Source organism: Varroa destructor, unplaced genomic scaffold (assembly GCF_002443255.2).
Source record: "Varroa destructor unplaced genomic scaffold, Vdes_3.0 BEIS01000003.1, whole genome shotgun sequence".
In the NCBI taxonomy this organism is placed as follows: domain Eukaryota; kingdom Metazoa; phylum Arthropoda; class Arachnida; order Mesostigmata; family Varroidae; genus Varroa; species Varroa destructor.
This window is the reverse complement of record NW_019211456.1, coordinates 487,561-507,859: the sequence shown is the minus strand read 5'-3', so window position 1 is coordinate 507,859 and position 20,299 is coordinate 487,561. Positions and strand designations below refer to the sequence as shown.

The window sequence follows — 20,299 nt, the reverse complement described above, 5'->3', positions numbered from 1 at the left end:
ATATACATATATATATATACATACACACATATATTGTGGCTACGCCTTGTAGTTATTCAACAAGGACAAATGTTCTACGTTCGCTTGTTATGTTTATCTAGCCCTAGACGGGTATTTATTCGTATATTTGAATTGTAACATTTTATCTACTACGACTTTGGTAGGATATCTTGGACGTAGGCGAGATTCGAACGAAGACAAGTGCAGATGATATTGAAAATTAGAACTTAAAGAATTTTTGTGCTTATATTGGGCGATGTTGAAATACAGCGTCCGAGCTGTACAGAAAGCTGCCTGATCTGGTGTACCGAACAGGTGTACATATTGGTCAGTAATAAGCGTGATCAGTTACGGCGTGTCAGGCCACGCTGCAGCCAATGCAATTGGCAACGACAGTGTTGGCAACCTAGAAACATCCTGAAGCCTTCAAATAGCCTGCCGACACCCAGCGGCAGCTCAGGGATACCGCAACATTTATCGATTTCACATTATCAGTTGAACAAGTCGCCTTTAGACTTCAATCGATATTTCGAGGAAGCTATACGCCATTTATTTCATTATCTTTTAGCACTTATTTTAAAAGTAGGAAGTATAAACATTTAGTATTATCATTTTTTATTGGCAGAAATTGAATTTCCTGACGGAAAGGCATCCTCTCGTTTTCGCGAATCTATTGAGAGAGCCAGTTCTTGACTTATTTTTGGTTTAAAATATGTGTATCACCAGTGAGCTAACGCATCGATCGACTGGACTCGACGGAATCCGATCGATTACGGCTACGTCCGGACAGTTCCAGCAGAACGCAAAGAATTCTAGTGAGCTTTAACGAGGCTTAAATATTATAATTAGGCTCAATTTTATGTTGTATCATAGTTTTGAATTTTGTTACTATTCGTATCTAATCGTAAGTATTCGCTGTACTCGCCACCTCTAAACAGCGAAGTTACCAGGAAACAGATTTACCGTAGGTATTAACAAGAAGTTGGTCAGCTAGATGTCTCATGTCCAAACAAGTCCACCTGAGACACAGACTGCTATTATAAGTGTTGTAGTTAAATTTCTCGTGACTAAGAAACATCTTTGCGATTGAAAATGTTATACGGACCATTTTGCATCTTATAAAGCCGTTTATAACCGATGCGATCGCTTGAAGCTATCTATGAAACAAACGCCCAGAAATTCATATGATAGGAGATCACTAAATAGCAGTCAATTTTTTTGGGCTCAAATAGGTAAAGCTGCGAATTTGACGGACAACTTTATAAAACAGCTATTTTTGAAAAATCTCACCATAATTATCAACCCAACGGAAACGAGAATTATGTAACATGCAATAACTTAATTTAGCTATATCCAAATCCTAGCTTCGGTCAGTAAATGTACATAACTTTCCGTTATTCTAGTCAAGAGCTCATATTGAACAAAAAAAAAAAAAAAAAAGTTTATACTTGTTATTCGAATATCGATTATTCAACAGTTGGTTTATATTGTCGAAAATTGCCTAAATGTCTAAAATGAAGTGTAGTCTTCACCTTCTCGCCGAGTCCTTTAATGATGTTGAGCATTTTATTGACGACGTCTTCGTCCGTCGAGTCGATCATCGCTTCAATAGCAGTACGACACATTACGGCTGTTCCTTCACCTTCAGATGCTGAAATCGCATCTAGCACATCTGCTACCTGTACAGCCGAATGGCAAAAATAAATTACACATTGTATCCGAACTGGGTCGGTGATTAAAAGTTGCTAGCTCGATAAAGTCGTCCACCTACCGTCTATCCCCCGAAAGTCCACTTAAACTTGAGTTCAGATCCTGAGACAAATAGGATTTATGATTTAGCCTAACTTTCTCTTCATTTACTGAGTGCCGAATATATCTGTCGACTAAAGTACTGATATACTGTTTTAATAAACTCTAGGGTATCTACTATTGCATCTGTAGTGATTCGATTTAAATGTTCCGTATGAGTGAGTAACTATCTTCGCATAGGCCTAACCTGCAGATCCTTGCTAAGAGTGAGAATGAACTTGCGCACAAATTCGATGTTTGATAAAATGACGCACACCTAAAAGAAACAATTAATCAAAATTAAAACCATATACATTCGTATCTGATTTTCAGAATGCCATCATCACTCGCGCATGCTGCATGCTGCATGCTGGAAATGTCACAGCCTTCATAACGACAATAGCTCCTATTAATTAATACACTTTCAAATCGTTTATGAACCCGAGGGAACGCGCCGCATGAGTTCGATTTCGATTCACCAGATACCTTTCTGAGATATCGTTAAAAAGGACACGATGAATTTAGGACAGTGCGACGTAACAAAGGGAAACAAAATTGTTCCACTATTGAGTTGTCAACTTGAAATTGATCGTCTGAGTACCTAGAGGCTCAGTGTAGGTCTCTGTCTAACTAACGAGGTTATAGGACATTCCATAGTAGTATTTAAAAATGGTGCACCTTTCAAAACAACAAGTCAGTACCTCATGTGCGACATCAAATTGTCCTTCAACATCGAAGTATCCTTCTTCATCGAGTTTGCTATGGCACAAAGCGGCATAGTGAAGCGTACATTCACAAATTGCTTCCAGAATTCGGACGATCAGCGGATAGGAGGCTGCCTTATCAGGCCAGTCAAGCTCCCGCCAGAAGTTCTTTATTTGCTTGATACACCCGGATGTGTCAACTGCCGACGAGCTATATTTAACCTACAAAGAACTCACATCGACACAATACAAAAGGATGAATGTTGTGAGACACGCCTATTTCAATGTGGTTTTTTGTTAACGTGTTTGCATCGCGTGCGTTCAGTTGAACCAATATCGCTAAATCATCTACTTTACTGTACATGAAAAAAGGCGCAAAAGACGCAAGTATGTATCATGAGTTTAGAATAGTACGTGCACAAAATGTCTCTTGCCTTATCAAGCGGTTTCAGGTTGTTTTTCTGTACGTCGACATCAAAGGCGTTGGTGATGATATTTTTTGATTTCATTTTTGCCATGAGGAACCAGTTCTGAACAGTATCGGCAAACCACTCGTGAAAGCAGTGAAGCCTTAAGTTTGACCGGGCGGGCCTTTTTAAGATCAGACAAATTGAGCAAAAGCCAGAAGTGTTGTGAGTTTTCACTTTCGAAGGAGGTGGGCATACGTAGTATGTTTTTTTAGTATGCTCTATTACCTAGTATGTTTAATCCTACTTTTTAGTTTGTACCTATTTGCCGGTGCTAGCTAAGCTAAGTCATCATTTTCCCACAACGTGGCCAAGAATTGGGCACCTAATGTTCAGCAAATTCATGTTATACTAACTTGTAATTGTCGACGTTTCTTTTGAAATTGACCACCTCTTGTAGGGCGACATATAGCTCGTAAAGCTTGGTGCCTGCTCGCATACTGCGGTCCTGGGCTCTTTCAGGATCAGGACCGTGTATGGCCCATGCTTTGTCGGCATCCATTCGCTGAACTACCTGCTCGATCTCTGCTGACAACTGTTCTTCTAGCTGAAATTGACAAAACGTCAAAATTTAATTAGTTATTTTTTTCAGCGCTCCAAGCTACTCTCCTCCGGAGGCAAACTCCTGGAATCATGTTTAGGCACAGCGTTAAGGATTTACGCCGACTAAAAGCCAAACCAGGCTGGGTATTGCTGGAATCATCTGAGGCGTCTTCAGGAGATCTATTAAACGGCATGGCAACCAGACAAGCAACTATTGTTTTTTTTAAATTTATTCCTTGATACCTTCCTTCATTTAAATTTGGCGGTATTTTTTGCCGATGCTGAGATTAGCGTAGAAGGAAGTTAGTTACGATTATTATGAAACGCAGCCAGAGATGCGCACCATTATAACCCGCGCCACGCCGCTGTTTTAGTCGGACGTTCAAGTCAGGTAACTAGTGAATATAAATAGATGTGCGGCATTAAAACGCGTGTTGAAACTTCCGAAAAACAGCGTATCGTTTCTATTGCTGTGCAATCAAGTTATACTACTTATCGTCATGGGCCCTTTGCGACATCAAGGGATAAAACACTCACTCTGACAGATTTTCTCATCCGGTTTACAACGTCACTGATAAAATCCACCAATGAGTTATTATTACGAGAAGTATCTGGCAGGGATGGTATGACCACGACTGTCGGCGCTAGTGTGGCAGAGCGGCACAGGGATAGCGTTTTCTCGTACAAAAACTTCTTGTAAAATTATTTTTAGGTACGTATGCTTTATATCAGTAGCTATAAGGTACTTCAAAGCGCAAAATATCAGGCTGTTCCTTACCGCAAGTTCAAAATGTTTATAGATGACTCTCGTATATGGCACTTCGACATCGCTGAAAAGGTATGAAAGTAATAAATCCGAATATACTTTTAGCTTTACGAAATGTGAAGCACAGCTGATAGGCCGAAGCTGGACTGAATTTCTATGTAAGAGAGTCGACACTTCTTTGGAGCAAAAGACACTTCTGATATAATTAGACTGAATTCGCGCCTTGTAATAATATCCCAACGGTACTCTATAACAAACAATCACTGTAAACTACCTGATAAATTGATCGTTGTAATATTTATCACCAAGACGAAGATCCTGTGCTATTTCAGCGAGGACATCAACGAATCCTTGGATGAGAGAGTCATTATCGTTTTGCACCATGGGTTGGTGATTCGCTACTAAGGCGCGCACCCACGATTCCGTTCCATCCTGCTTCACCGGTAGGCGGATCGCAAACGTGTGTCAATTAAAAAAAGATCACATCGAAGTATAATGAATGCTATTTTCTATTTACACTAATTATATATATATATATATATATATATATATATATATATAACTAATTTATTTAATTTGGAAAGGAGACTAAGTTATAGCGGTTAAGTTTATTAGGGTACGCGTGCCAATTATTGTAGACAGGTTTTCCAAAAAAAAAAAAAAAAAAAAAGCCTGAAACTACGATAAATTGTAAGGATCGCCTAATTTCCAAGGGGTAGCATCAGTGTTGTTATCTCTATTCTTTTTCATTTGACACAGACAACATTATGATCGGTTGAGTCATAATCATCACCAATGTCGTCCGAAATCATCAGAGTCATTACATCAAATAAAACCCTGCTACATACGTATTCCATGCCGTCTATCGCTTGCCAAGGTGTTATACAACTTCGACAACAATTTATGCAACAACAGGTTTTCATGACGTGGACTACATCACCCGAGTTCTACTGTTTGTAGCAGACGATTTTTGTTAAGAAGAACTCGTTTATACAGCCAAACGGTCTTACGGATAAAACGATATATTAAAAGTAACAGATTGATGTTTGAGATTTGTTGGCAGAATCACCCAAAGGCTTAGAACCAACATGGGTGACGTGTTTACAAGGATGTGAATCATCATCTGTGGTAATAACGATTTCTTATTAAAATTAATGCAAACTATCACATTTAAGCGGATTGCCTGGCTTGAAGACTATGATAATTACTCCTAAGCCCTGCACTAGAGAGTGTTTGGAACTTCTTCTTGCTTGGCATTATACAGTCGAACTGGTATAAGGACAGCCAGCCAATTAAACAAATAGTCTTAATAAAAATTTTTCTCTGTGTTATGGTATTGATGACGTAGTGTCGTGCTCTGAATATTGATAATCGTGAGAACATTTCATGGAAATGGTTACATACTTTATATTACCTTCTGTATTGCAAGTTATTTCCTATAGTTTTATTGCAAGCTACCTATAGGTTCTTGTACTTGTAGACAACTATGAAACCATTAAAAAGCAAACGTACCCCAAGGGCCTTCTCAATCTGTTCCGAAAGGTTTGTCATTTCGCTTGGTGTGTGCTGATCATTTGCTCTGTTCAGCGAACTGGATATAGAATCGGTAGCAAGTTGAAGAGCAGACATTCGTCTGATGATCCCTAGGCACCTAGTTAGGATGAGATTAAACGTTATTTTTGTTGTTTTCTTTTACCGGTAAAGTGCACGCGTTTGCGAATGTAATTTTTTTAATGTAAAATAAGCGCAAATAACATTACTATTACGGAGGGAAAATGTAGTGTACAGCTTCAATTCGTAGCAGTTCAGACTGATTACAAAATGAAACCTCACTGAATTCAAATATTAGCAAAGAATGATGCTCAACCCAGGTAGCGCGACTCAGCTTTTATAGCTTTAGCAATTTCCGAGTTTATAAAGGTATGAACTTCATAGGCCCGTTGAAGACCTTCACTGTTCAAAGGGATTTGTTTAGTAGACCATGGCATCAGCATAGAGATGTTTGACGAACCACACTTACTCGAGCATATAATTCATTCCCGTTTGTCCCCGAACAGTGCCCTGCGGCCAGACTTCGCGATGTTTAGCCAAAAGACGCAGGCAATATTCAGTGAACTCCTTGAATGACGCAAATAAACTCGACTCCTGAGAATTAACAATAATATATCAACATCTTTCGTATCGTACGTAAAATGTATGTTCAAGTACGTCTAGTGAAGCGAACCCGCAAAACCGCTTGTTAATTAAAACGATATTGATGAACGTAGTATTTGTGAGGTTCCTCATTATCAAAAAGAGCAGAATCATAGGAGCTTCGTAAAAAATTCAATGCCCTATAGTGTCCACTATATAGGAGTTTAATAGAGAGAAATTGATTAGACCCTAGAATTTCTATATAGACTCATTCGGCTCGACGGAACTGGAGCTAAGTTAGGAGGATGTTCTAACTGGTTAATCACTACCGCTGCCAGAAAGGCGGCAGTGTAGAACATAGTTGTTCACTTTTGTCGACATGTTGTTTGTCCAAGAAATACTTCCAACACAAATTGATTGGGCTGCTTTGTGAGCTGCCATAACCCAGAAAGTTAGACAAAGGTTCTGTATGTAAGCTTACCTGTTGAGGTGTGCAGCTGGATGCATAAAGCCACCGCGAGTTCAATTCTTGCAGAACTTCTTCTAGAAGCAAAAAGTTGAGCTGGCGTTCTCTGTTGATCCTGGAATAAAGTAACGCTACATAAATCGCCGTGTTATTAAAATGAGGTGCCGCATCCCCTTAGGTTAAGGCATTATTAGGTTCTAAATATTCCAGAACTATCACATAATACTAATGGTAAGGCTAAATATTTAACACCTAAGGCTGAGCGTATGTTCTCAACAATATGCTGAGAAAAATGGTTTAAGCTCTATTATCATCGTATTGTATTGTAAAAAATGTCTGCTGATATTCTATAACAAATATCGTGAAAAATTAAAGACCACTTCACGGGAGCAAAGGGTCGAACTATGAAATAATAAAAAAAAAAACCTATCGTATTTATAGCCGAAAACCAGCTTCATAAACAACAATCGGCCTACAATAAGGAAACAATAATCGTGTTCCGAAAGGAGAAAGTACACACGTTATTTTTTTTTTAAATAAATTTTAGTAGTAACAGCACAACGGTAAATGGAGTCTGTACCCCAAACATAAAATAACGAATTTTTTTTTAAGTGCCGCATATTTTGATGCGATTCGTAACTGGACGTTCTCTACAGATGACACTTTAAATCTGTTAAATTTTAAAGAAGGGTCATTCGGTCATGTTGTAATAGACAGTTGTTTAGGCCACGGTGCTTTGCGACCTAGCGGTAAGGATAGGACTAATACATATTGAAAAGGGTATCATCTTTAGGACTATGACTCCGACCTACACCAACATAACGTGATGCAATAGCAGTTCATTACATACATCTTTTTAAAGGGAACTTCGCAGCCACGAGGCAGCGCGCTACTCTAAATATTGCATTTAACAACCAGAGGCTGCAGTATTTATTTACTATTATTGCGAATCGATAATCAGGTATTGAGAACTTATGTATATACTTGCCTGCAGAATACAACCCATTTCGAAAGGGCTTTTTGTAACGTAGATACATTGCGTTGTATAGCGAACTGGTCCAGGATAGTCGTCGCTTGGACGGGGATAAATCCAGACCAGCTTGAAGATGACTGCAAGTAAGGGCATATTCTTTAAAACTAGTCGCCATCTTTCAAGGGCCGGTCAATTATTTGTATTCTGTGCAAGACTAGATGCCCTTGTTGAATGGTCGCAGATATTAGCGCAGCGCTTTTTTCCTTTATTTGTTTTTCAGTTACATATATCGGATATCTATGAGAGGCTCACCTCTGTATGTCGAAGCTGATGTTCCGAAAATACGGCAAGTAGGGTCTCATACAAGTCGACCGAATCCTCCGTATCATATTCCTACAATATATATCGAAATAATACTTTTCTCTAGCGAACAGTATCTCATACCACTGGACAGGTTGATGCACATAGCTTATCCACTGCGCTATTATCATTCAATATTAGTAAAAATACTTTTCTTGCAGCATTTTTTAGAGCGTTGAATGATTTCGTCTCTGTTAATCAATGTGGAGCATGGGGAACGAATCATCGATAATACGTGCGAAAATTTCACAACTAATGTGTACGCAACGATGGGAGAGAGTCTGTCCTTCGTAGGAGTAAAACGATAAAAAAAAAACCCATCAAATAATGACTAGGCGATGTAGTATCATAGCACCTGAGCTATAGTCCTACACAGTTAACAGAGAGTCTTCCTCTCTCGACAGTCATCGCGGATCGACTGTACACATTGGGCATATTCATAGTAAATTAAACAAAAATAGAATATGATTTAATATACATACATTGGTAATTGCTTTGCCTCGTCTTTGTCGGCATCGAAATGCAAGACCGAGTTTTACCCGGCCACGCACGGACGCGCTTTTGCTAAAACGTGACGTCAAATCGAACCAGCCGCTCGTGCCACCACCCGGAATATCCTGCAATTAGAGTGCAAGAAAGATGGTCACTGATTTCAAAGATATTGGAGTTCGTTAATAAAATACGTATTTAGGAAAGCAGAAGACTGAATTATAAGTACCTCAATATTTGATCACAACCTAACAATAGGTTGTAAACATCCTATTATATGCTGTTCACCGGATGCTGGCGGCAGGTTCTATGCTACAGTAAGCTAATCCAAAAAATAATTGTATCATTTGATGCTTAGAACACACAACGTCTTTAGCATACAGGTAGTCCCGTTATTTCATATTGGTGTAGACTTTAAAATGACTATCTATTTATTTCTATCGTTTATATCGGGTAACCCATCTAATTTCGGGTGCCCGTCAGTTTGTGATAAGGCAGCGCGTCATTCCTGCAATTTGGAAGTCGGTCGATTTTGAGCAATCTTTCCCACTTTGGACGACTCCTGTAGCCAGGTCATCACCTTGTTGAAATATATATGGCAAATAAATCGGCCCTTTCCAGGTCGTTAACGAACAGATATAATGTGAGTGAAGCTATGATGACATAAATTATTCACGAAGACCTCAGATACACGTAACATGCCACAGAAATCGAACAAATGCTTTCTGAGAACGCCAAGACTACGACATTTAGTCAGTGTCGTTTGCTGCTCGATTCTCTTACAACAAACAGGCCATCGTTGGTTCTTTCTATCTATATTAATGCAAGAATAAATCGCGATAATGATCGTTGGCTTACTCACGATACAAAGGAAGCGCCTAACAAGTTTCAAAGCAATTTACCGGCTAATGTTCATGCTTAGCGTGTAGAGGCCAGTGAAGGAGACGTCATAGCATCATACCTATTCCGGGTATCACCAACGAGGTTTACTTGCGCATTCCACAAGGCATTTGCGACCAGGGATAAATGAAAGGTAAAAAAGGGGGCTTTTTACTAGTCGCTTAATGCCGGGTTGGTTGTTTGAATAGAACTACATGTTTCAACATGATTTTCCATGACAGTATAGCGATAACGTATTTGCGAACTAAACATAGCGACACGCTCGAGCCGTACTGATTCAAAAATGGACCTATTTACTCTGTTTCGTGCTGAAAGCCGGCCGTTTGCAGGAATATGCCAGATCTGAAGACCATATTACGTATGGGGGCGTTTTTAGGCGAGAATCTAAAGAGTCATCTTGGCGTGTTAGCGTCGATTGCCTCATTTATGCTATCAAGACGGAATTGGCAAAACTGCAAAGTATTCCAGACGAGCCTGACAAGGGCTTAAGCCCTGAATTTAAGTAGTATTGGCTATGAATAGTGTTTACATTAAATAAATATAACCGCTAACAATGACATAAAAAAAATTCATTTCACATATAGACTGAGAAACAGTGCATTGCAAAAAATCCCAGTTTCAGCAAGCCATGTGTTTCTTTACTTAATGTGTAGAAAGTCATAACCGTACCCTTAGCGGTATTGTAACGCAGCCAAGGAAGTCGTCTTGAGCATCGCTTCCTTTCGTAGACTGGGCTATTTGTTTGAAGAAACGGCCTAGGCCTTTTATTGACGAGACCTCTATAACCTTCGATGCAGATGTCACAATATTGCCTTTTTCTGCGTCTTCGTCCCTTTATAATTCGAAAAATTTCAACTATTATCCATGTGAATGATAAAACTGTTTTTTTTTTCTTTTTTTCTGAACAGAATTAAACAAAACAGCTGTATTGTAATTAGCAGTATAACATAGCATAAAAATAACCACATTTATGAAATAATCTAGTTGGACTTATAACAAAAAGACCTATTTTATAGAACGATTTGATGATTTCATATTTACCAAATATCAAGGTGAAACAAATCCGAAAGCACGTCATCCACATCCCTGCAAGACATATAACTGTTGTTAATTTATACTGTAAACGCATATAGGTTCAATTACTCAGGCCCACCCTTACTATATTTTATTTCCAGGAAGCGTGACCTACTGTTAACGAAAAAATTGAAACTGAAAAAAAATAAGCTATCATAGTACAAGAAGTTGTACGGAACTTATAATTCAACCGATGAAGCGAAGAAATACTATACTATATAATCTTTTTTGGATATGAGTAAGACCAAATATGGTATTACTTTTGTTTTAGCTGAATGACTTGGAGATAGTCCGGTATTTAAAGATACCAAGTTTAAACACTGGTTCCTATATTGTTATTAACCTATATTGTTAACTTGTTTAGTTAACAACTGTTAAAGCAAACACATATTATTGATGTAATTAGTCTTAAGTTAATAAGTTTGCCATTTTATCTTATATTCTATTCAAGAGGAGGTATGTGGTCCACCTTAAAGGTTTCACTATAGACTTTAAAATCAACAAAAGCGTACAGCATTATTATTCAATCTTAAAAAACTGTTAAACATGGGTTTAACTTTTTTTTTTTTTTTTTTTTTATAATGTTCAATCGCCATAGTCCTGCTCTCCATTTGTGCGCTGTTGTTTTCCGTAGAGCAATAACAAGAACTAACAAATGAGCATTTCAGGCTTATGTCAGAGCGAAAAGCTCAGAGATACATGATAGTAAATTTTATAGTCATTTCTATAGGCTCATTTCAAAATGACGAGAAATACTATTTTAACTTTATGGCTCAAGTTGATCAGCCAGAATGCTATTATATTCTCTACTCATAATGCATTTGAAATTGGTTGCTTGGCTCTCAGAAGCTTCAACGCTCACGACAAATAGACACATGTCTTTCAAGAACTAAGCAGGCTTTCAGTATTGATTTACTGTTAAAAAGGAATAAGCTTACAGGGTAGAAATTAATAGGTTCACGGTTAAAAAAAAAATGCTTCAGGTGTTAGCCCACTTTTCTTCAAGCACGAAACACCTCTACTTAAAATGTACGTTCGTGTTTTCGCTTTTATAACACTCCTTTGTTTTCTTTGAGAATTATCTAAGCAGATTTTCAGATATCAACAAATCATTTGTAACAAACCAAAGGCCCATTCAACTTCCCCCTTTCAAATGTTTATTAATACAATACCCATACGGTTTTAATTAGGTAGTTAGTAGGCATAAGCATCTCCACTACGAAGCACCGTATTGGCCCCATATTGGAGCAAATTTCATTAGCTAAGACCGCATATAGTCGAGCGGTTAGGTCCAAAACGTTGAAAGGTCAAAAAGAGTTGAAAGACTGCACAGATAAAAGGAAGTGGGTATTATCTAAGGCGAAAATGTTATTGTTTACTGTGTGTACGATGAGAGCATGCCACAGCTCAAAGTCAACAAATCATCATTGGGTATTGCTTACGAGCGGCATTATGGACACGCCTAGTATTCCTAAGTTTTTATCAGACAAAGGTAAATTCTGCAGTCAAGGTTTGCTGAATAAAAGATCACCAATTGGTCTGATTAACTTTACCCGCCATGAATCATACTAGCGTAACAATCGTGATAGCGTATAATTTGAATGAGAAAAAAAAAATGAAATATATGGAGAACCGGAAAGGAGTTATCTTAAGAAAGCATAAAGTGGCGGTTTATTTAAAAAGTGACTTACATTTGACTGGGTCTTCGAAGTTGTGCTACACGATAGTTAGCAAGTAAAAGGGATTTTGGTGAAGCAAACTAACTCGCAATGCGTCTTAATAGACAAAATAATATGGTTGAAGCTGTACGTCATCGATATAAATCTACGAATTGATTTTATATATATGACTTACATTGTAAATTTCTCCTGCCAAACGGGGTTAAGGGTAGCTTTTTGCACCGTCGTAGTTACTACCTGCTTCGCTAGAATGTTATTTGAATCGCACGAGCCGGTATATTCGCCCCCTCCAAGCTGCACTCCCAACATGCAGTACGGATCACTAAGTCCTGTTTAGATAAATTAGCATTAGTTAAATTTGTTTGTGTATTGTTTCCAGTGGCCATTCACGGGGAATATTTCCATTGAGTGTTATTCATTCTTAATTGAAGAATAGATGTTCGATCCTAAAGTACTCTGGTCGTCTGCCGTGTTTAGACAACACCTACCCTCCAGACGGTATTCTGTTTTCTATTCATGAACATTGCGGTTAAAAAATTAGTATCTATACAGTAACTGTTAGAAGGCTAAACAACAACATATATATAGACAAATCGGATCACTGGAGAATCACTAGGACATATTTAATCAATCGATTATGTTAATAAAAATAGATAGAATTTATGCAGGGGACGTTTCTGCTACCTATACCTGGTGCTATTAAACGATTGACGAGTGAATGCCTTGGATTACCTTTGTCGGTGCACTAAACAGTGTAGTACTATCATCATAGTACAACCACAGATAACAGCTACGATCAGTTCGCGTTTCATAGGGTACTACAGAAACGCAGAGGTGACAGTATAACGGCATAAAAAATAAAAGGCCCACCAGATAGCGATAAATTTGCAGAGCTAATCATAGGTCTATTTTATTTAGCGTGTATTCACGCATCTAATTTCACAATACATACTTATATAATATGATCATGTTTATTTTTTCCATACTGTTTATATGCATTGTACCGGTCTTCATCAAAAGCACCACTGGATAAACAAGGTAAACAGATACCAAAAACCAAAACTAACCATTTAGATCCTTGGCAATCAGGTTTTCAGCTCGCTCGATGAGTACGTCAATACAGCTTTGCGGTTTTTTCTCTTGTCCGACACTAGTTAATAGTTCAAAGTGTTTTTCATCGTCTACGGCAAAAGCGTCCTTGAGGAAGAAGTACAAATCCTCCTTCCTGAAATACCGAGACGAACTGGCATGTTCTTATAGACTGGTGGTGCTCGTTTGGGGCAACCTTTTTTTTAAGCTAAAATGGTAAGTGTATGTCGATGTATCTTCGGTGCCCCTTTACGGTCAGTTTATAATCAAACACCCACTAAGGAGCTGACCGCTTTGTTGTCGTGATAACTTGTTAGACTCTAACGCGCCCTAAGTTCCCTAAAACAAGTATACATAACTGCCCCAATAGTATTTCAATATGGTACCAAACAGAATTTACTGTAACCATTTTCCTAAAATGTTTAGGTTTACTTTGCAAAAAAGCAGATTTTTCTAACGTAACTGTGATAAAGGTACCAAATTAGGCAGCGTATCAATCCAAACAGAAATTCTTGTTATGGGTATACAACACTACTGACTGCTTGTCACTGTTCTGACTGAAAAGTCAGAAAGTTTTTTTTCTACCGTAAAATCCTAGCACTATATAGCCTTCCTGAAGCCTAAAATAAATGTTATGTTTTTTTTTCAAATAAAGTCCTAATTAAGCAGATGCTATTGTACTCAGATAACCTGTGCTCAGTTCTTCCGATGCGATGCATGATGGAATAAAGAGCTTCTTCGTAAACGTTGTCCATGGTACGTTCCTCAGTTAGTTCGTCCAAGTAAAGGGTTGATATCGCGAGACCGTTAAGGTTTGGTCTGTCCTAAAATGTATTCCAAAGTATCGTACGTACAACAAACACAAGCATCATCTTCAGTTCAATCTTGCTAGTCTGTATAGATGCTGATGCAGATACATCGCACACGCCTCCAAATATACATAATAACTCGAATGATCGTTTTTTGAGGTAAGCAAGGAGATAATATGCTTTTAAAATAATAAATATTATTCTTATTAGAGCATTCAGATGAATTTACCTTCGTTCATTGGAAGCTTTATTAACATATTTTCTAGTTTTAAGAGTCAGCATCACCGAGAAGCTTAATTCAAGCTTACCTCCTATGACAAACAGCACAACATCATTGTCAACAGCGCAACAAAAAAGAAAACGCCAGTCAAGTAGAAGTATTATAGGTCTATATTACGTTGGCCCTAAACGACCATGAGGTTGAACGTGACTTCGGGGCCACTCTAGTTAAGATGTGCGCGGAGTGCTGCTGAAACGCACAGATCTTAGCCGATGGGCAAACGCGCTACCGGGTAGTACCTGGACGGATATCTCACGTGCACACATACCTAGCATAATCATATGTATTCATTATAAAGTAAATCACTACTAATACATCTGCGAGACTTCTATATTTGCTATATATAGTTGCATGGCGTAGAGGGCTCAACATGTCGGTCTATATCTGGAGCTCTCGCTATCTGTATGATTCTAAAGGTAGAAGTCATCATGATAAAGATGTCTTTAGTAACATTCACTATAACTGTAATCATAGTCACGATCAACTGCTTTAACGGGTAACTAGCCTGAAGGAGTGACTAATAGGTGATAGTACGTCGGTTTCTGCTGGATAATCCCTGTAGAATTCACTGTAGCCGTGTATTTGGTAAAGTAGAATCTTGACAAGGTGGAAAAATCATGCTTAGACAAATACAAAAATCTCAATTAATTGGGACCCGTCTAAAATAGAGGAAGCATATATTTACTTATCACAACCAGTACTAATCTATGGACAAACATCACTAGCACAAATTAAAATGAAAACACTGAACGCCCAAAATAGTGAAATATTTCAGAAATATTCGGAACTAGTCTGTCGGATCTCGAGATGAAGGCATATTTGTGCCAAGGTTTGCCGGCCTGCAAAGCCTTTCTCTTCGAAAAAGAAGTGTCTAAGGATTTTTTTGGCCGATGACACACAGTATTACGCCTCGTGACGATTGTGACGGTATCATGTCAATTTTTCTGCAAAAAGGGCTCTTTTTTTATACTTGTTGGAGCCTTTCTGAGGTAGCATTTCGACGACTGTGTCAAGCTTGCTACCGTTCTTTTTTGCAGCTAGCTGTTGTTCCGTACTAGACGCCTCCTACTGCAAGGGTTTCTTCTACGACTGTCAATCACTATACAGACGACGACTATAATATCGCAACGCATGTCGTCCACCACAGCAGTCAATTGCGAAAATCCCAACTTTCAAGTACCACTGGACCTCCTTCCTTCTGAAGATCGACTTGGACTTGGACGTAGATGAAGCACACGATTGTTACTTGAGTTGCCCTTACAAAAATATGGTTCTACTCATCTCAAAAGATTTTCACTTACAATTCACACTTATATGATAATTGTGTTTCGAATAATTAGAATCTGCCACCATTTAGGTTAAGGCCTGTTGTTGTTTGACCACTTTTCCTGCTCCCTTTAGTCCACCGAACTACCATTTCACTAAATATCTGTGCCTTAACTTTATAAAACCTAATTACAAATTCTGTTATCTATTAGAAATCATTCTTTTATAATACAGTTGTTATCGAATGTGCATTTCAAGCCATTTGGGCTTCCCAGCCAGTCAAACCGAATGTCTCTAGATGGACGTATTTCCGAGGCGCCACTAGCGAAAGTGGAGGATAATTAGTCGTATAACGTGTAACTGGTTGGGGCAGTGTAATCTCTGCATTTCTCGGACTTACCGGCTTGTTACTGTGGGACTAATTACGTTCGTGCTCGTGTTCGTCTCACAGCACTTTGTCCACCTTTGATCATTCAATATTCCTATACAACTCCCACTATAAAAATTCATCAGGAAACGAAAGTTCCGTACTTCCAAGGACAACGAGTGAAAAGTAGATTTTTTACGCGTCCCTTCATCCAGCAGCGTTAGATTTCTTTTATACCCCCCCCCCACCCTCCCCATCATCATAAATTCATTTAGCATGAAATAGTAGTGGTAGCAGCTTCTAATTATTATACGGGTGTGTAATTAACTTTCAGTTTGTCGATCTTAAGTTGATGTTCGTAATGACCCAGATTAACGACTTTTATTAAGCTACGCCCATAAATTCCGTGAACGACAACTGATCGTTGGAATCTTCACTAGTTAATGAAAGCGGTGAATGGACTTGAAGCTAACTTCAAAAGCCTATCTTAACGTGTCTCTGTTCGTAAGCGTCCGAGCTGTATGTATGAGTATGGCGTATAAAGTGAGGTCTTCACTTGCCAGTTGATATTCCACTCAAGGCTATGGATTTTGTCAAAGCGGCCTCACTTCAAAGCATGGCTTCGCATACTAACACAAAACAGATTTCATAAACAGCGTCCAGTTCATATGTAGCGAAGCGCACAAAGAAAGCATCACACAGTGACCTTAGCATGTCTCTCATAGAAACCACAAAAGCTGGCATGAGTCACTTCGCTACAGGCTTTCGAAATTCTGCTGCACATCACACTCCATGGGAATTAATTGACTGTTCACCAAATAACGGTTTGAAATGGTAACGTGCTGGAGACTCTTCATGATAGCTTAAGGGTCTCGGAAGGCTCGGCCGCACCATGACTATGTGTCTCTATGTAAGCTTGTGATCTTTGTCTTAGAGCGATATCCCCTCCAGGCAGTCTACTTCATAAAGTGTTTACGTCTTAGTTCTAACCGAACTGCACAAACGAGTAAAAAGCGGCTGATTCAATCTCGTTGCTAAGCGTCCGATACTCTTTCACTCTCTCTACACGAGGAAACCAATGTCGAATAACATAAGTCGCTTTAGTTGGCCGTTCCGCTCGTATCGGTCGCTTGTTTTCACCAGCTCGATAAGTGCATAGGTAGCCAATTTCTGAGTCATCGCGCAGCCAGGCAATGTCAGCCAAAGCAAGAGCAGCTTTCTGTCCCACCAGCTCCTAGCCACTGTTATACTCACATACACAAGAACAACAACAACACAAAACATTACAAGCAACAAGAATAGCAGTTATTGAAGCCGAAATGACACTGTTTCACTCTTCTCGATGTTCGGATTTAACGTTATTCGGGCCACTCTGTACGCATTCTAAGTGTTTGTTTTTTTCGTTGAAATCATGTTTGAATTGCTCGGCTACCTCACCTCTGCAGCAGCATCTGACCGGCCAACATAGTTAAGCGTCATTTCGAATCTTCAAGTGAATAGGTATTGGGTATGCCATACTATGTATACATTAATCATGATGTTATTGAGTTCGAGCTCTTACAGGGTATAGGCATTGCACAGAATCAACGTTTGGCGACCTGCGTACATCTAATGCTGACTATTCGTTTCGACACTCATCGCAGTATTATTTTACCGTTTGCCTTATGCTGTTCTTGGAGGTGTCTTGACGGCTCGCGGGTCAGATAGCATTGGAACAAGTTATATATATCAACCTTGTGGCAGAATAGAGTCACGCGATCACATAAATACACGACTAAGTAAACGACCTAATAGGGCAATGAAAATAATGACGAAAACAGGAATATGATATGGGCACTTCAGCCTCGAGCCTCCTAATCGATCCTGTCAGCATTTTTTTTTACCACTGACATGGACGCTCGTTCAAAAATTCATGACAAAACAGACTATCGTATAGTCAAATAGCTTTTGACTAAAATCGACGTTCGCTCATATTTATGATGACCAGCTTCTTGATTACTATTATTATTGTTTTCCACTTTTCTCTGGATGGGGAAACTATAGCAACTGTTATTTACAAACATACGAACTGTGTTGCCGTTTTGTTTTGAATTCTGCCCACGGTGTTCTCCTGGAACAGACAGGAATTCCTCAGTCGTTTGCACCCTTCGAGGCTTTTAAATATGAGGCCCATTATCGATTGCTCTGTTTTACTGGTTCACTGTTATTACATTATTATTATTATTATATTTTGAATTAGAGGTCGTTATTATTAAAAGCAAGATTCGACAGCGAAGACCATTGCGTAACTGGCGTCATCCGTTTATAGACGCATTTTTTTTGTACCTAATTTACATATGCGTAATATCTACCCCTCCTACTAACGTAAACTGTGATACCCTATTGGTGCCGCTATTGTTTAGCAATATTCTGCAATTTATTCTCCTCTCTATGAATGGTTTTTGCGGATTTTCGATCAGCGTCTGGTCTTTCTCATTGCCAGTGCTTTGTAAGGGAAGCTATCCTTAATTTTATTAAGGATTTACTGGAATTTGTAAGGCGCTGAACATGATGAAAGGATGATGTCGTGGACACTGAATGGCTGATATAGGGGTTTCTGGCTAAACTCGCCTTGCCGAGCAAAAAATACCGTGTCAATTACAAAAAGATATCTAAGTGAAGTTGAAGATGTTTCGGTGTCAGTTCGACCGGATAATCTTGTATCGAGGAAACACTTTAAACGGAAGGCAAATCCCACACGAGACGCACCTTGCCTTACCCGGTTTCGATTTGTTTTAAGGAGGTTTAGAGGATTGCCTGGCGTACCCCGGCACATTTACGCGAATGATCCACAACCTTGTATGAAGCGAAATGCACATACTCCCCTGGTGCTGTTGCGGGTTAGGTTAGGTTGGGTTAGGTAGTGGGACAAAAAATAATTACCCACTAACTGAGGGGGGTTCTGGGGAAAGCCGTCAGGCCTAGAAATTACTCGAAAACCTCAAAGGGCGGCGGAACTCACTTGGCTTCATAGCATCTATGTCTTTTCTGCTTTAGAGATCGTTTAAGACCAGCCAATTCGCTCTACGTTATCCTTCTTTTGCATGAAGCCGTGTTGGTCTCAAACCATCTAAACCGTCTTATCCGTCCCTGAGATCATTAGGCAGTATACGGGTCCCCGAAGGTTATGCAAAACCGTTACACTGAGAGAACTGATGCTATGAACCTGACACAACCTGATGATACCTGACACAATAATGTCAGGTATGATTGTCATGATAATAGTTTAGCTAAGCTTGGAATTAATCGTACGTAATTTTTAGTAACAGCAAGCACAACAGTCAGTACTGGAAACGTTCCCATACTTAGTTCCTTAATGAATTAATATCAATTATTATGATATTCATTAGTATGTTGCTTGTAAACGCATTGAGAGTCGCACACATTCAAGCGGCCTCGTAGCCGAAATGCCACTTTTCCCATCAACGTTAGTTGTCGGTTTAATTGCCCTTCCAGATTATTCCCGCCCTTCTAGTTTACCGATTTAATTTTCCCGAACCGACCTGATGATATAACGATTAGGATGCACGTTTTTCGGATAACATTGATTTTCTTAAGGCGAGACATAAATTAAATTCAGCTTAATACTCCATATCCGATACAATAATATCCACCTTTCCGGTGTGTTTTGATATACACAACTCACCGGAATACTACTATGCCACATAGCCGCTGAAGGATCTGGAAAAAGAATATGCAACGACTGAAAGGAAAGCATAGACGTAACTGCAAGACAATTAGGAGACAAGATCTCATCGGAAGCTTTCCGTCTGTAGCAATGGTGACGAACTAGGGAGGTGCGCCCTCCCGAAAGATGGAATATACTGCGCCATTTATTTTTCACATCGATTCCACGATCTCAGCCGTAACTTGGATACTAGCGGAGTTACTTTATCCTGCTAATAAACGTGATCGCGCTCTGCTTCTGTCCAGTGTCTTCTTGCCGATATTATATGACCGACATATAGAAGCCAAATGTATACTTACTTGGATTTTTTTTGGAGCAAGTTTTATCACTATTGCTGTTTCTTGCGAAATTATTTTCCGCTAACGCACATAATGCTTCGTGTAATAGCTGATGGCTTCGATCTTACACTGGCGCCGTGC

At 39.1% G+C, this 20,299-nt stretch overlaps 1 protein-coding gene across 1 annotated transcript in view; it reads right to left on the bottom strand.

The window, feature by feature from the left end:
* The window catches only part of LOC111246177 (BAI1-associated protein 3-like), a 41,089-nt gene extending 20,814 nt beyond the window's left edge, over positions 1 to 20,275 (bottom strand). Inside the window, exons 1-20 of the mRNA XM_086983906.1 lie at positions 20,180 to 20,275; positions 19,839 to 19,873; positions 14,122 to 14,255; positions 13,410 to 13,567; positions 12,518 to 12,671; positions 10,631 to 10,675; positions 10,259 to 10,421; positions 8,683 to 8,817; positions 8,153 to 8,233; positions 7,856 to 7,977; positions 6,883 to 6,982; positions 6,289 to 6,413; positions 5,781 to 5,919; positions 4,543 to 4,700; positions 4,281 to 4,332; positions 3,316 to 3,506; positions 2,927 to 3,083; positions 2,490 to 2,714; positions 1,997 to 2,065; positions 1,533 to 1,679 (exon numbers count right to left, since the gene is read on the bottom strand). Of these exons, the coding sequence (XP_086840032.1) occupies positions 1,533 to 1,679; positions 1,997 to 2,065; positions 2,490 to 2,714; positions 2,927 to 3,083; positions 3,316 to 3,506; positions 4,281 to 4,332; positions 4,543 to 4,700; positions 5,781 to 5,919; positions 6,289 to 6,413; positions 6,883 to 6,982; positions 7,856 to 7,977; positions 8,153 to 8,233; positions 8,683 to 8,817; positions 10,259 to 10,421; positions 10,631 to 10,675; positions 12,518 to 12,671; positions 13,410 to 13,567; positions 14,122 to 14,255; positions 19,839 to 19,859 (2,376 nt within the window). The 5' untranslated portion in view covers positions 19,860 to 19,873; positions 20,180 to 20,275. The remainder of the gene's footprint in view (positions 1 to 1,532; positions 1,680 to 1,996; positions 2,066 to 2,489; positions 2,715 to 2,926; positions 3,084 to 3,315; positions 3,507 to 4,280; positions 4,333 to 4,542; positions 4,701 to 5,780; positions 5,920 to 6,288; positions 6,414 to 6,882; positions 6,983 to 7,855; positions 7,978 to 8,152; positions 8,234 to 8,682; positions 8,818 to 10,258; positions 10,422 to 10,630; positions 10,676 to 12,517; positions 12,672 to 13,409; positions 13,568 to 14,121; positions 14,256 to 19,838; positions 19,874 to 20,179) is intronic.
* Between the last annotated feature and the right edge of the window lie 24 nt (positions 20,276 to 20,299).